This window comes from Stylophora pistillata, chromosome 2 (assembly GCF_964205215.1).
Source record: "Stylophora pistillata chromosome 2, jaStyPist1.2, whole genome shotgun sequence".
NCBI classification, from domain to species: domain Eukaryota; kingdom Metazoa; phylum Cnidaria; class Anthozoa; order Scleractinia; family Pocilloporidae; genus Stylophora; species Stylophora pistillata.
In genome coordinates, this window is record NC_142520.1 from 19,571,152 (window position 1) to 19,588,938 (window position 17,787).

General features: G+C 37.2%; 1 protein-coding gene across 1 annotated transcript in view; it reads right to left on the minus strand.

Moving 5' to 3' along the window:
* LOC111347678 (uncharacterized) overlaps positions 1 to 17,787 on the minus strand; it is a 724,620-nt gene that overhangs the window by 31,780 nt on the left and 675,053 nt on the right. The window contains exon 15 of the mRNA XM_088749324.1: positions 13,845 to 13,967. Within this exon, the coding sequence (XP_088605450.1) occupies positions 13,845 to 13,967 (123 nt within the window). The remainder of the gene's footprint in view (positions 1 to 13,844; positions 13,968 to 17,787) is intronic.

Consider the following 17,787-nt stretch of genomic DNA (forward strand, 5'->3'; position numbering starts at 1 on the left):
AGCTGTTCAAAATTACACTGAGACACCATGCATAGTGAAGGAGGGCATTTTCTCCTTTGGGTACCCCTGTTCGAACAGCACCTTCATGAGCGACTTTCCTAACCTCTCTCCCCTGGTGCCGCTAATTCTACACACCGACAATTTTGCGACGATTTGAAATTAATCTTCGCCAACTCTCGGCACAATTCCCTCAGCACAACAAACAACAAAAGGCTTTTGTTTGAACTTGTGAAGTCGAATTTAACCCACAACAATGGCCCATTTCTTGATACGAGCAGAGCCAGTCACTGGTGTCCATTATCGGATTAGACCTATAGATCGTCCCTACAAGTAACTTGCTGTTCTTATTCCGACCTTCGAATTCCAGCCATAAGTTCTCAAAGTCCGATTGCAGCCTTTCGGTGTCCTTTCGGCGCTTGAAGTTGAGATTATCACGTATATAAGATCCAATACCGCCGCCTTTCCTTTTTTTGTCTATTTCTATAGGTTGCGATAAAACCCGGTATAGAGACGTGTTGCAGTAAGAGCGGATTGACATTCAGCCAGGTTTCAGACAATATGACGACATCAAAAGGATAGTCGTTCATTAGTAACTGCAGCTCATCGAATGTTGATGTCATGCACTGTGTTAAAATGCATAGGCGACAAGTGGGAAGGGTTAGCAGTAAGCGCAGATAGATGTATGCTCCTATCGCATGTTTTTAGATCACCAGCATCCGACTGGGATTCATCTAATATATTTCTCTGTCCATAGAATGGTAATTCTGTTAAACTACATTTTGGACAAGTCCAAGAATCAGGCTTATTTCCACCGCTGAGAGATTTATATAGCGAAATTGAGTGCTTTACAATAAAATTGACTTCGTATGCTACTCTACACTGTTTGGACGACACCCATCCCACAAAACAATATGTGGCAAAAGCTTATTCCATTTCTGAAAATGTTTAGCTATTTATTCCGCTTTGTTGCAATCTTCATTTCTACCTGGTATATCTCCCCGATGTTGGTCTTATAAACTCGTATAGAAGGGTTTTTAGAACTCTATTTACACTTGTATATATAAAATTTAGCTGTCAGTATTAGGTGATTTAGAATAGTAAAGTCCTCTTCCACATTGAAAGCTCCTAAAATTATATTCATTATTGTATAGGTTTGAAAACTAACTTGACATTCACCAAGCCAAGAACAGAAAGCTTTCCAGAAAACCTTGGTAACATTGCAGTAGAAAAAGAGATGTTCGAAGGATTCAACCTCTTGTTTACAAAAAGTACATGAGGGCGAATCTGCCAATCCCCACCTAAACAATCTTTCGTTCGCAAATAATATGTTATTTAATACTTTATGTTGGAACTCTCTAATTTTAGTTTCAATTGTGACGGTAAAAAGCAAGGAGTATATTTTCTTCCAGTGGAAAGGAAATTGTGGAAATTTTTCCCTGAACTTCTTTTGCGCAATTGGAAGGATTTGCTTTTTGCTTTTAAACGCGTTATACCTCAGAATTTTCCAAATTCAAATAGATTATGTCATCTTTATGAGAGGGGGGATGTTGAGTGCTTTGTCTAATAAAACGTCTCCAGTCACGAGAATTGGCGTCCACGAAGCTCATTAATTTAAAATATTGTAGCGGAGATTAATTTGCATGTAACACCTTAACACCCTTTGAGAAGATCCCCTTGTCAGAAATGAGATCACCGATCGTAACAATTCTTTTAGAAGACAAGTGTTTTTCAAACAGTAAGATCTTTTGGACTGTAATACTTTTTATTGTTCCATATAACCTGGTGAACTACATCTTCGTACGAAAGAATCGAAGGTTGCCTCAACCTGGACCAAGCGTCCAGGCACGCCTTATAAAAGATCGGAAGGTAGATAGGTAACTGTCTTGTATCAAAATTACACTTAAGAATAAATTCTCCCCCTACCTGAGAAAGAAAGTAATTTCATGTTATTTTCCAAGAGCTGTTATTATCCTTATTTGTAAATCTTTTTTAACACCATCACCCTCTGTGCGAGGATCATCGACTGAATATCCAACATCTTAAGCCCTCCATCCTCAATATTATTAATAAGAGCGGCGCATTTAATTTTATCATTGCCTTTCCAAATAAAATGGTACATCAGACTATTGACCACTTTGATTAAATCATCTGTTACTGTAATCAACGACGCTTTATTCAAGACTTTAGGGATAATAAATGATTTAACAACCTGTATCCTTCCCAGAAGTGTAAGCCCTTTCCATTTCCTCATATTTATTGTATTTTTGATAGACTTTAAAATTGCTTCAAAGTTCGCTTTCATCCTGGATGAGACGTTACATTTAAAAAAATTCCTAGAATTTTAATCGAAGTTCGTACTTTATGAGCATAATTGTTTTGATCAATACGATGGCTACCAATTGCAAAAATTTCAGTGTTATCTTTATTAACTTGGAGGTTTTCATGGGCAAAAAGGGTTAGTTTGATTTCTTCCTCCTTAGCCAACATACCTTTAATTTGATTTGATTGTCTTCACGAGTTCGACAAGTGAGCATTTCAAGAGCAAGGATGAATAGTAAAGGTGACAAAGGGTCACCTTGCCTAACTCTGCATCTGACTGGGAACAGATCAGTAGCGAAAATCATTGTTTAGAACACAGCTGGACACATAAGTATAAAACGTCTTGATCCACTGTAGAAAGTATGTTCCAAAATTATATTTCTTCAAGACTTTGAGGAGGAAGGTATGATTTATAGAGTCGAATGTTTTCTCGAAATCCACAGCCAGAAGGATACCAGAACAACCTGTAAATTGGGCAAATTCAAGTACATCTTCAACTGTTCGAACTCCGTCCATAATTGATCTCCCTTTAATAAAGCCATTCTGGTTAGGGTGGATAAAAGAAGGTAGAATTTGTTCTAGCCTTCCTGCAATTACTTTGGATGCAGTTTTAACATCGACATTATTTAAAGAGATTGGTCTCCATTTCTTTATAAAAAGTCTGTCTTTGTCTTTCTTTTCTATCAAAGTAATCATAGCCTGTTTCTGTGAGTTGGATAGTTGTCCCTGTTCATGAGCAAAATTTAAGGCATTGACAAGGGAGCTCCATATGAGATTCCAAATGCCGAGGTATAATTCCACAGTCAAACCATCGTTTCCCGGTGCTTTGTTTTTCTGAAAATATTTCAAAGCTTCGAAATATTCATTAGTTGCAATATTGCTGTCCAAAAGCTCCCGCTGCTCGCTCGTCAATTCAACATGCTAAAATAGCCTTCTCGGTTATTTCGCAGAATAACCTTTTTTTTTCTGCTGCTGTTGTTGTCTTTACCAGCAAAGCGAGAGATTCCGTCGCTTTTTCTTGTGACAATGGCAAGCAGAAACTGGCCAAAGATGAATCATCTTAGCAGTCCTGCTGATAAAAGATGTGCCATATTCACGACAGGAATGCTTGTTTGCTGTTGTCACAATGTGAAGCCCTGTGTGCCGCTTGGTGCAAAGAAGTTAGGTGAAGGTACCATAGTGAAACTTAAAAATTGAAAGAACATTTTACCTTAGTTTTTCAACCAGTTATTGTAAGAGAAGGCCTCGGCTTTGGCTTTTCAAAATGCTCGCAAATAGATCTTATTAAACTTTAGAAAAAGGGAAAAGTATTTAAAAACCTAATTGCTGACTCCGAGATGAGTTGGCTGGAAACGAGCGCATTTTTTTTTATGTAAAATGAGTGAAAAGTTTTAAAATGAGAGTTTGTCTGTTGACTTTCTCTGGTGCATTCATTTTTAAAAAATCATTATCATGTAATTATATGATTTCTCGTAGAATTTGGTGTTAGTAAGCACTTGTAAACTTTTCAAAGGTTTCTTATTGCTTTTGCGATTTCGTTGTCTTTGTGGTTATTTACACAAAATTGCATTCAAAGTCATGTTACTACCTATACAAAAAACCCCAATGATAGTGCAGGTAACTTCCGCAATACTATTTGTATTAAGCAGGTGACAACCGGTTATTTGTTTTGTCTGCTTGGTTGTTTGTCATATTCCATCATAACAGGTTATTATGTTATGCTTATTTTCAATTCTAACGATTAGTTACCTAATTAAAAAAGAATCCTAATCCTTAGTTGTGTATATTAATCTTAAAACTTCCTCTAGCCTTGATTAAGTCTGCGACCATATAATGATGATTTTGTGATTGAGTCTGTTTATCAAATTTTGTGAGGCTCCACCATACGCGAAGGGCATAACGACTATATTCCATGGTTGACGTTAAGTATACGCAATGCAAACGGTTTACTCGAAACTCGAGGGCTACAGAACTACAACGAAAATTCAATCTGATTAAGAGGACAAGAGGATTAAACAAAATTCAATTCAAATTCACAGAAGTATAGTGAAAGAAGATTTTTTCTGCGTCATCCACAATTTATTGAGACATACTTAGGTAAAAGCATGTTTGCCATAAAACATTTAATTAAACATCTAAAGGTCCCTTAATTTTACATTACTCTCTTAAATTCCTGACTGTCTTACTTAACGATAAAAAATTGCGATAAAACATTTCGTGAAAGCATATTAAATATTTTTTGACGACGTTAACATGCTTTTACGAAATATTTTGTCTCAATTTTTTATCGTTACGTGCTTTAAAAAATCGCTTCTTTTTCGTGTCTTAAAGTTGGATTAACGCACGGAAGGGGTTCGCAAATTATCTCATTTCTAATCTATCACAATTGTTGACGCTAGTTTCCAGGACCTCGTCATAGCGAGTTCAATAACAACAATCATAACACTTTTTGTCGGTAGAATGAGATAATCCAACAACTTTTGCACATGGATAAAAAACTTTACAAGCTTTCCGCGCTCTATAAGAGTTTAATGAACCGTCCTTTGTTTTACCTTTGGAATGAGGACAACAACAACTTTGAGTGGCTGAAAACGGGGAAGCGGGTGACCAAGTGCTCAGTTAATATAATGGCTGCATGGAACCCTAGAGTGTCAACAAAAGAAAACCTACAGCCCAAGGGGATGTACACAGTGGCTGAAGAGAACGGAGTTTGCCCTCTCTCAGGGCCACTGTGAACATTCTTGGGTAGAGAGGAGGCAGTGGGGCCTCCTCTCTGACGGGAGGGAGTGGGCCTCCACTAAACTAGCTCCATGGGGTACAAAGGAGGGAGTTGGCCTCCGAAACTCGAGTCTATGGGGGCAAGAGTGTGATGAGAGGAGCACTTCATCCCCACAGAATGCAAAGCATTCTCCCATTGACGAGCCACAGGGAATAATAGTTCGCATCTCCTTTAAAAAGGATATAATGCCCTTCATCTTGGGTGAATGAGGAAAGCTACATGATGTCTTAATATATTTACGAGATGGGTGCGACGAGAAAGTACATTTGTCAGAGCTACCGGTGACATGTGAGGGTCCAAAGCTCGCAAAATAAAGGCATGTATATCACTTTGTATAACAGGCTGACAAGCTTATGATTTGCTAACGAGCTTTTGGGGGACCTGTGCCAGAACAGAGGGTGGAGTTTTGATATACCTCTCAAAACAGTCAGATGACCAACGACCAAGAACCTTATAGTTAATGAGCCATGGAGGTAAGTTTGCTGAGGCAGTTGTCGTAGCTGCACCCTTCCGGAAGCTGTACGCAGCAAATTCGCTGGAGTCTAGAGCCCCCTTGCAGATTAGGAGCCTGGTTTCCCTTGTTAGCTTCTCCCGGGCTAAGAAATTACCAGATACGTAAGTGAAAAGGGGTCCTGAGTCTGAAAACAGGAGCCTGAAATTCAGGTATGCCACCATTGCGGAGATGGGGCACAAAGGGGAATTCGTCTTTCCGATGACAGTGGTTTGTCCTTGTCTAAAAGGGTTTGTTTTGGACACTTTTAATCGCACTAGCATATACTGGGGTGAATTTCTTGGCATAAAAGTTATGTCTCTGTCTGTGAGATGGTGTTTTGGATCAAAAGTTCAATTGCAAGTGAGTTCACCTATGTGCAGGAAACCAAAAAAGGCGAGGGTCATCGCTGCCCAGAGCTTTTTGGTAAAGTGGACACTGTTGCTTATTTCGTGTGAGAACAAAAGATCTTGGTTGAGTTAGCAGGCACGTATCGAGATGCCAAAGTTCGTCATTTAAACAAAAATTAGAAAAAAAAAACCTTTTTAAAAAAGCTTTGTGTCAGAATTCATACATTTGCAATCGTTCATAAGCTTTTTTTTTTAAAAACCTGAAGACGATTCGGCTATTTTGTATAAATTTAAACAGCGAGAAAACTAATGAATTATTTCCTCTCGTTCATGAAAAATTAAAATAAAAAGGCATCCTATTATGGATAACAACTGATTTAATATCATTTCAGTGTGTGTTGAGGCCATTCCTCAACAGTTGTCCCTATCCGTTCTGGTTTTTGTAAGTACGTAATATCACGATAAGAAGCGTGCTTTTTATTCACATGGGGTGAAGCCATCGTTAATGAAAATGTGCTCAAACTGTGATTTCTCGCCGCTATACTACTGCCTCGTCTCAATAATTTGGTAAGATTTTTTCAATTATATTTCTTCAGTTTTAATTTCTGTTTTTAGAAACTCAAAAGTTCTCAAAAGGAAGCTGTTGCCAGCATTTGTCGTCTACGCCTTGTTACCATACTTGCCGTTACAATAGTCAAAAGGAAAAAACATTATCAATAATAAATATCTTGTTCCTGTTTGTTCCTTGAGGATATATATAACAATTATTTTTTACTCGTGAAACGGTTTACAATTTATCTGTAAATATCGCAACTTTTCGTAGTAGTATGAGTGTTTCGAGTATTACTTTGAGAAAACAAGAAATGTATTTACTTTCTTAAATTTGCCATCAGCCATAAGAAAGAAGAAATTGAAGGACTCGGTAACGATGAAAGGAATCACACACACCCTGTAGAGAAGAGTGATGATAAGAAATAACACGTTTTTCATTCTCACAAAGCACGCGCAGAGATTACTACCATAATAAAGTAAGCAGCTAAGATCAACTATTTAATTCACACACATCAGACCTATACACGGGTTTCTACTTCTATTTCACTCAGTTTTCTAATGATTTCGTTTTATTATTAGGTTATAAATTATTTCGTGGACACGAGTTAACACATCTGAGTAATTAATTTAAACAAAGAAAGACGTACAACTAAGTTAAAAAAGGCGTTTGCATTCTTAAAATACGAACGAAAACTGAGAGACTCTGCACGTCACAGAAGATATCCCTAAAAATCAGACAAACTCACAAATCACCGGCAACAGTCAAAAAATCGAATTGGCTCATATTCTAGTACTAGGTAGGCCTATAGGTAAAAAAAAACCCAGACATGTAGTTTGTTGAAAAATTATTTGTTTTCGAGAAAATCGATAAAACTCAATTCACATCGTAATTAGCGTCAATCGAAGGTCGACCTTTGGACATCTCGTTTGTACTTCTAAAAGCAATGAAAAAATTATTTACTCCACAGACTTTTTCAACCGTGTCTCCCCTATGTTCTTACATAAAAGTAGAATCACTATTAAATCTGAAATAAAATAAGGATTTTTCTATCTATTTACGTAACTGCTTAGTGAAAAGTAGGGTAGCTTCAAAATACTATTTTTATATGTGCTAATTGTAAGAAACGTTTAATATTTGAAATGTGAGGAGTGGCAACGATAAACTTACCGTTTGTAGAGTTGTCTTTCTGAAGTTTTTGTGCTGCTATGCAGACGAGGGCTTTAAATTCATAGAAATTTCGCTGTTCGGCGAAGTCGGCGAAATAAATGAAAGACCGACTTTGTTTATCATTTGCAGTTTGTGAGCTTCAGTGGTAATAATAGAATCTTTAATGATATAAATAACGTCTTCAAAGTTCTTGCAATACGATAGGAGTTGTTTTTGTTTTCTCCGAAAGCAGTCATTTTGCAGAAATGAATAGACATGGTTGTCACTGCGTGACCTATTTGTCACGCAATTGTTAGATTTATATTCTTCATTTGCAAGTGGTTTGAAATTTCTTATCGAAATTAAAAGTTGTAGGTAATTTTTTTACATAAAATCCAAAAAGTACGAATGAGGGGTTTTGTGTTCAGATAAAAATTCGGATAAAAGTTCATTTTCTTGGACTTGTTACTACTTATAGGCAATTAGCAATAAAACGTAACGCCACAGTTAATTTCATCTGATAAAACTTAGTGCGTAACAAATAAACAAATGAGTTTAAAAAGTTTGAAGAATGGAAAAATGTTTATTGAAAAATTGCTGTTTATTGTTGTGGATGTTTTTGGCTACAATCCAAAAGACAGAAAAAAGGGTAGGTGAATATTACCTTTCCTGTCGAATGACAAGGAAATAGCAGGGCATTTAGCTTATTTTTCATTCACTGGTGTGTTCATCGAGTATGACTTAATATTGAGTACAGCAGCTGTTTTCCAACGACCCAACGATATTGATACATGGACAATATGCCCACTTCATCGCTCAAGACTTGGTCTGGGATTGAGTCGAGGGAGAAATACTAGATGCAGAGTGCCTTTTCAATCATTGTCTCTCTTAGGCGCGTAGATATAGGTACGAGCAACGCAAGCTGTTCTTTGACAATGGAATGATGAACCCCTTTAAAAACGTTTGTAATCATATTTTCATCAAACGGTCTTTTTCATCGAATTTCCACGAGTGATATCACATTTAATACACAAGTCACAAAACATGTATTTCGACTGTGTCCAGCGCTACGGTAGTCCCATGCACATGCGATAAGATCTACGAACAACAACTTAGCGAAGTATTTCTGTCATAACTTACGCTATAATTTTATCGTCTGATTCCTATAAGTGAGTTTTTAAAAAAATGGTACAATAGCTAATTCCCGAAAATTAATTTAAAAAAACCACCGCTACAAAAAGCAATACAAGGCATGAGTGCCTTTTATAAATTTTCTTTGTCGACGGGATAAGTTAATCCCTGTTTTATAATATGAAAAATCATCAATTTAAGAAATGAATTTCCTAGGTGAGCTAAAATTAACGAAATTGCAGAAAAAAAGCAAGAGAATCCAGGCTTTGACGAGATTCGAGTCCTTACTTTCCAGATACCAGCTCGTATTCTTTTCTGCAATTTCTTCAATTGTGGCTCATCTGCAGGGATCATCTTTTACAGACCTTTACTTGTATTTCATCCGAAGGTCAAGAAGTGATATGTTTCTTTCGATCGTGATGAGACAATTCTACTGGCAGCAACCACAAGAAACAGGGTCACTTTTCAGTTGACAGTATTGAGCGTTTATTCATGTAAGCTCCCGTAAATCGCTGAAAAATCCTTAAGTAGAAGGATTCTAGATTCACAAGCTTTCACCTTCATTTTATATATTAAGGAAAGATGTTGTTTTTTTGGAATTACAAGCGTCAGTCACAGGACAAATCTGGCTAGACCACAGAATTACTTTAATTTACGACGGGTGTCCTCCATTAAGCTTCGATTAACGATGTTAAAACCGTCGGGTAAATAGAAAGAAAGAAAGAGATGGTAGAATACACCGTGGTCAAATCTATGCGCAAGTGCGATGAGTAGTTGGCGCGCTTTCAGGTTGTCAGAAGCAAGATGTCTCACATAAGTGACAAAAAGAAGAAAAAAAAAAAACGCACACACACACACACGAACCATGGTGTTTTAAAAGCGTCTGACGTTCTTAGCAAAGCTAAAAACAGAATAGTAATGAACAGGATACACGTACTTGAATAAGCTTTGTCCTCGAAAAGTCTGGAATATTCCTTTTGTCTACTAATTTTTCCTTTTCTGTGAACGATTCACTTGTTCTTTCACTCACGCGAAACAGTCACTGTGGTTGTTTCTTGGGTTTTCCTTTATTCTCCCAGCATCCCGCGTGGCTTTACCAAGTTATAGAGCACGGAAAAATGTGTTCTATATTTCTTAAATAAGCCAAAAACGCTTTACAAACTATTTTGTGTTTTTCAAAATAGCCTAGTTTTTGATAAATGAATAGTTTTCCTCTGCATGTTTAGGAAAAATACCAAACTTAATCAAATTTTGCGGAGAAAATCTTATTTTTCCCAGCAAGATTGAGCATGTTCGTAAAAACTATCTGTTAAGAGTAAACCATGGAAAGATGCAGAGGTAATCTGCGAACAATCAGTAAGTGGATATTGTAGACTTTCTGCAAACAGTCACCTGATGGCAGAGAAATTCTGCAACCACTCAGTAACTACATGTAACAAAAATTCTGCGACCACTCAGCCACTAGATGTTGCAGAAATTCTGCAACCACTCAGTCACTAGATGTCGCAGAAATTCTGCGACCACTCAGCCACTAGATGTCGCAGAGATTCTGCGGTCACTCAGTACCATGTTTTCGCAGAAATTCTGCAACCACTCAACCACTGGATGTTGCAGAAATTCTGCGATCACTCAGTCACAAGTTGTCAAAGAAATTCTGCAACCATTCAACCATTGGATGTCGCAGAGATTCTGCGATCATTCGCAATCACAAGTCGTCACAGAAATTCTGTTATCAGCCAGTGGATGTCAAAGAAATTCTTGAAACCCTCATCAAGTGATGAATACAGCCATTTAGCAATCTTACTAATACCAGTCAATAAAATATTTCACAACATTTGGTCAGTGATCGTTAATCCCTCTATAATTTTTCATAATTGAACTAACAAATGGTACAAGCCACACAATTAAAGAGGTGGAGTCTACATAAATTTTGTAGTTATACTCATCTGTTAAGAAAGTAGGAAATACAAGAAACAGTTCAAGTCACATCCCGTTATTGCATGATCAGATAAATTAAATGAAAAAATATGATAAATCCAATGACATAAAATTTTGATTCAAACAAACAATTTGATTCCACTTTAAAAGAGGAAACTAATATACTGCCATTCCCTTGAACTATCTCAAAAAATATGTAAAAAATATAACTACTAAAAAATGTCATTTCTTAATCTTGCATTTGCCGTAGCCTGTAACGAAAGCCCTTAAGGCCTAGTGGATGGAGAGTTAAGTTACAATAAATCCATGCTACATTTTTGTAGTTTCAATCCACGGTGGCTTAGAAAACTCGACATCGAAGGAAGAAATCGTTGGTTTCTGAGTAAACCGAAATTTCCTACTATTTCTATATACATATATATGTCCTATCTACGACCTTGAGAAGAGAAACTCGGGTTGAAATCGATTGCTGACTAACCATCCATAAATAAATATATCAGTTTTCCTCACAGACAGTGATATCTGCATACGACTCGCTCAATTCGAGACTTCAGCACATCAATGTAGGTGGATTCATGTAGTACATACTCCAACAAGATGTGAACGTTCATATTCACTAAGAAAAATTTTAAACAGTGTGAAAGCAAAAAGAACACCTAGCTTTGAACTGAACTCGACTCTATAACTTATTATAGAGAATTATCTGTAAAATCCCCGCGGGTAGAAGCCAGCGAGCGACAATAGGCCTTTTGTAACAAACTGTCACGTGACCGATTTTCCCTTGGCAACGCCATACTGGAGGGCAAGCCATTTAGTCTTTCCTTGACAACCAACAAAGGGCGAGTTGGCGGAGGGGATACAAAGGTAAGGTTAAAGGTCTTTTAAGGCGTTTGTTTGTTATGATGTCACAAGAAAAGAACAGGAAAATATCTCTTTGAATTTTTTACATACAACTGAACTAGTCTCGGACTGAAATCAGTCACTAGAGGCCGAGTTTCAGACTCGTGAAGTCTTAGCATGGTCAGTCTCGTTTGAAGTGATAGCGACGGCGGCAACGTTACCAAAAAATCACCGTGATTCATTCGACTTTATTGCTACCTTACACGGATATTTAAGCCTTTAGAATGAAAATATTGAGTGATAGTTTGGTTTGAATTTCAGGGAGAATAGCCTTGCATCATATGGCGACTGCTGGTAGCCAAGCTCTTTCGACCGAATCACGACCGAGTTTCTGTTGGAGGGAGGCTTCTCGCTCACAACAAAAATGCTAGCATATTTGATTGCAGTCTCGTTGTTCAGGGTGAACTCGAATAATTTTTCTTATATTCACAGGTGTGGAGTCCAGAGATTCAAGCAAGTTTCCTGATATTTCTTTCGCAGAAGTTGAAAGTTTTGCAACTAGTTTTCTCCTCAGGAAGTAATTTCCATCTTTCACTCTCTATCCTTAGGGCCTCTTCTTGTAGCTGTTTCAGTGATCAGAAGCAGCATCAAATGAGAAAAGAAATTATCAGTTGAATTCTGCGAAAATACAGGAGCATAAGAAAATCTGAATTTTGTTTTTTTTCTTTTTTTCAAATTGATACCTCTGTGGCATTTTGACCAAATTTCCTGAGAGATTTTAGAACACAATTTTAGAGATCATGCCTTCTTTGAGGAAAACTCTTTTGTCAAGTGTCGTTCTCACTGACAGTTTGTTTTAGCCCGATTTGCACCTACATTTTAAGTATTCTTTCCTCCAATTTAGTGAGTTTTTCATATGCAAATCAAGTCGAATAGAAGGTTCTCCTCTGATTCTAAGTGAATTTTCCATATTTATTCTGTGAAATGACTAGGTACATCTTTTAATTTGTAGCAAGAGTAAATTTCGTGAGCGCGCTCGATACTTTCGATTGGGGTTCATGGCTGGGGCGAGGAGGACTGAACCAATAATTTTCATCCTTCCTAACACCACAGAGGTCCATCATGGTTATTCTTTGCGAACTGGATATGCTCGATCAGATCGGTTTTTAGGGGGGCCACAGAAAATTTAATAATTTTGTTACTATTCTTTATCAATAAGATGTATATTTAATGTAGTACCTATGTGATATTGACCCATTCTGTAATTCAGCCTTAGCTGCGAGAGTATGGAATCAAACAATCATCATCATCATCATCATCATCATTATCATCAAATTCAAAAATGAACAATTTTTTTTTGCATTTCCCATATCACAATATTGCCTCTCCTCATTCAGGTACAAGATAATTAACAATTGGTTCATGCTTTAGCGTGCACTATCGAGTTATGGAGCACGCGGGAAGTTTGAAGGGCACGAGAGATTCGTAAGAGTTGCCCGAGGCGATAGCCGAGGGCAACTCTAGCTTCTTGAGTTTACCAAAGGGTATCGTTGGGCAAAATATGAGCAACTCACCAAAATGGTCGCTGACGGACGATTCTCGATCCTAACAGGCAGCCATTCTTAAATAGGGTCAAATCTGGGTCAAATTTTTATACACAAGTGTATAAATTAATAGATTTGTGTCAAAAATATTTTTGACATTAAATGTTTATTTTATACACTCGTGCCATTGTAAACATTGTCCTCGGGCCTACACCCAAAACAAGTCTCTCAAGATGATACTTCTTCTCTTTCTTATATGAGGGGTTAAAAAGAAAGTCAACTAGAACATGTACCGCTTCGTCCATTTCTAGTACATCTAGGCTAACAAGTACAAGTATACAATCTGTTTTTCGTATATTTCAGCACAGATATACATACTTTTTAATCTATAAACATGACAGCTTTGAAACAAGCCAGATGTAATCATGGTAACTGTACAAAACATGCATGGGTAATTCTGTATAGGGATACGAGAAGATTATCACACACACACATACACATACACACACACACATACACATACAAACACACACATACACATACACACACACACACTCAAACGTTAAAGCAGTTTTTTAATCTATAAACATAACAGCTTTGAAAAAAGCCAGATGTAGTCATGGTAACTGTACAAAACATGCATGGGTAACTTTGTATAGGGATATCAGAAGATTAACACACACACACACACTCACACACACAAATGTTAGAGCAGTTTTTCGGAAAACATCCACTAAATCATATTTAAAGTCACCTGAACATGAGTGTCCATCGCCAGTGTGTCCCGATTTACAGGTGCATTTGTAAGAACCGTACGTGTTGGTACAGTTTGCATTCACGTCGCAGTCACTGATATTATATTTACATTCATCCATATCTGGAGTTCAGAAGGAGAAGCGGTAACTAAGTTAGAACAACTTACGAGAGGCAGCCATGCTGGAACTGATCATGATTCAAACCAAACATTTTAATAATGACATTAATAATAGCATTAGTTATATGTATAGTTTTCTTGATACTGATAACACTTTACAAAATAAGATAACTCAGACTAAAAACTTATGGGACCTACCTTCGTCAACCATATCACAGTAAATTAGTACTGCCTTCCCTTTCGCCAGCCAATACTTGCTGCTTATAGTGTGTCTACCTTCACTCGCCTTTATTTCGTGACAAGACAGCGCTGGTAACTCAGGAATAGAACCTAAGATAGCTGTAATAAAGATGGGTTTTCCATTGTCTTCATATTCTTAGTTTTATCAGGTGACAGGAACTGGGTCGGCCGAGGATAGAGAAGAACGAAAGAAATATAAATTGCATAGATAAACTTTTGATTTCATACCTCTGCCGTTAAGTCTTCTAATGTAAAACCATTCAGGGGCTGAAAGAAAATTCTCTGGTCTCGCCTCCTTGGTGCGGTTATTTAGCTCACATATTTGGTATTTTCGATTGTAGTTATAGCTTTGGCACGTTCTCTCCTGTCCACATTTGACATCGCAGAGGTGAGGAGCTGCCACCGACCATCTTTTGAAGACAGAGCGCTTGAGAGCCATTCCTTGTATGTTTACTTCTGTACTGCATTGATCATTAGCTGTGACAAACTCCACGGCAGAAGCGAAAAGGACGAATCTTAAATGGCGGAATATCCAATACATGCTTCTTTGCTTATGATGAGTCTGAAAATACAAGTTGAGTATAGGACTTCTTAGGAGCTTACTTTGAGAAATAAAAATCTATTTTTCTCTCAACAAAACTAATAGCGTATCAGATGAAGACATATAACAATCATACTACACCTAGCGGCATTAAGAATTTGCTTTCAGATTTCTAAAACCACTCAGTAGATTAGATTGTAATGGCCAAATTTGCCTAATGCGCTATGAGATGCCAAATTAAACGTCCAGGAAGATCAGTAGAACCCTTACAGAGCTTTATTCGATACTATGATTTTTCGGTTTTAATAACTTTGATGTGAATATATGAAATTCATATTTCTGAACTGCGGTTATAGAAACGATCCTCGCAGTACAGAGCAATAATAAGCAAAAGTGAAAATCAGACCTGAAAAACTTCAGGCCTGTACGGGATTCGAACCAACTGACCTCTGCGATACTAGTGTAGCGCTCTAACAATTGAGCTGATGAGCCAACTGGGAGAAAGTCATCAAATTAACTCAGGCCGTACAGGCTTGAAGTTTTTCAGGTCTGATTTTCACTATTGCTAAAATACTGCTCTTTACTGCGAGGATCGTGCACAATTACGTTTCTATAACCGCAGTTCAGAAATATGAATTTCATATATTCGTTGTGTTTGAATTATAATCTTACGGGCTTATGTGGAATTAATAACCTCAGAAGAATGCATATACAAGCATGAAAAATCTCTATCCAGAAACGTTGGTTCCAACTGCGAAGTGAAAATGATTCTTATACATAAATAACTTTGGAAGAAATAATCTAGTCTTCTTGATCGCGAAAAAGAAAAAAAAAATAGGGAATTAGGACCAAACAGCAGCTCGGAAACTATGACAAGGAATCCTTTCCCACTTGACTATGATTTATTTCGAAATTCTTTGTCTAATCATAATATTTTCAAATCTTAGATGAGGTTGATACTTAAACGTCTTTTTGGTAATTATTTATTCATTCTTTATTCATTCGTTTTTATGTAAGCAGAGCATCATATTGTTTTCAAGAGCTTTCATATTAGCGGGGCTCCCACGCGCGCGAAGCGCGCGTGGAGCAGAGCCCCATACCCATAGAATATAGTCAACCTCTTTTCGTTTGGTTGTCACGTGACTGAACGAGCGTACGTAGGTGCCCTCAGTCATGTATGCTATCCCAAAAGTACTATTAGCATCATGGGATGCAAATAAATCACGAGATTTGGAATTCAATATGGCTATTGTGTAATACAGTACATAATACCTTCAGATTAATTATTATAAGCCAAAAATTTCGCCATTCATTTACTATAGAATACTCTGCTTGGAAAATGATGGAAATCAAGGTCTTAAAAGTGACAGAATAAGCTCTCGAGTCAACAACACTACGATCCTCTAAGGCGATGCGAAATAAGGACGTAAAGTGAAAACCGCACTTTCGGACTTCAATTTGACGATTCGATGGCCCGGTAAATATTATGTTCGAGTAACTATGTGTTCAAAAAGTATTGTTTAATAGAAGATTTGCGTCAAATCGAAGTTTTTTCAGAATTTTTAACATAACGCTGCGCAATTTCTGGCCGTGAAGGCTAGTAAACAACGATCTAAGCATGATGAATTTTACCGCATGGGATTTGCACACGTAAGAAATTCGTACGTTTTTCGCTTATAACAGCAAATCAAAAACTGTTTTGAATAAATCTGTCGTCCCGAAATATTTCTTGGCCATTTTAGTCTTGCTTTCTATTGGTAGATTTCATGGAACTTGAGATCTCTTCACTCACGGAAAATTCGCATATTCCATTTTGAATTATGCCCATTTGCACCGCATGCGAAAATATTTAGCGATATTTATCTTTCATCTTGATTTATAACATAACCAAAGTAAAGCGCGCGCTCTTATTGGTCAACTCAGCGTCCCCCATTTGCCCATGGGCGTACGTTGCTGACGTGAGCAAATGCAAAGACAGTTTTTCAAAGCGCGCTTGTATTTTCTGGTCACGTAAGATTTGTTAAATAAAAGGGAACTCTTTTGTTACGATGTATCAATGTTATGTTACAAAACAAATGGGAAACACCACAGCGTACACTATTGAGTTATGGATGCACTTGGGAAGTTTGCTAAGCACTCAAGAAGCTAGAGTCGCTCTCGGCTATCGCCTCGCGCGAACTTTCAGAGTTTTGTCTTTCTTAACTATCAGTGGTGGCTTTTTAAACTTTGCTAAACTGTTTTTATATTCTTGTTTTCTTTTTCTTATGCTAGAAACTATATCAATTTCAGAAAAAAAAACCTATACTCGAAACTTGTGAGCAAACTCATTCAGCTTCCCTTTCAAGGTCGATTTTCAAGTCGAGAGATTAGCAGATTATTTTGTTTATCACCTGCTTGCCAGTCGCTTTCGCATATTCACTCTAGTGCGCCGGCAAGGTTGCATTAAGGAAAGCACTCAATTGCGTCATAGTATTATGAAAATGAAATACTTACATATGAATGCTTCAAATGAAGTCAAGTTGACCTATCCTCCGACAATTAAGACTCATATTTCTGCTAAATGTGTTGCAATGAACTTTTTAACCCAGGAAAGAATTATAGAAATGTTTGTATGAATCTGTCCTTTAATCGCATGTTGATTAAATGAACGATTCGATTTCAGCCTATAGCTACTGTGTTTCTCTTTATTCGAAGCAAAGACAGTGTAAGCTCGAGCATGACTCCCGGAAAGAAAGTTATGAACTCAGAGATATTCATTTTTCTTTATCAACACTACTTAGATCGATTGTTTGTTCTCGATACTACTTATTAGCGATTTTCTATGCTATTGTGTGTTAACCTCCAACATTTGGCGAACTCATTGTCCTTATTATACATTCTAACTATTCTTATCACCTTTAAACAACAAATATATATGAAATACATATAAATGAACTACGGTTATGAAACGTATATGTGCACGATCCTTCGCAGTAAAGCACTATTTAAGCAATAGTGAAAATCAGACCTGAAAGAAAATCAGGTCTAAATTTGTTGTTTGAT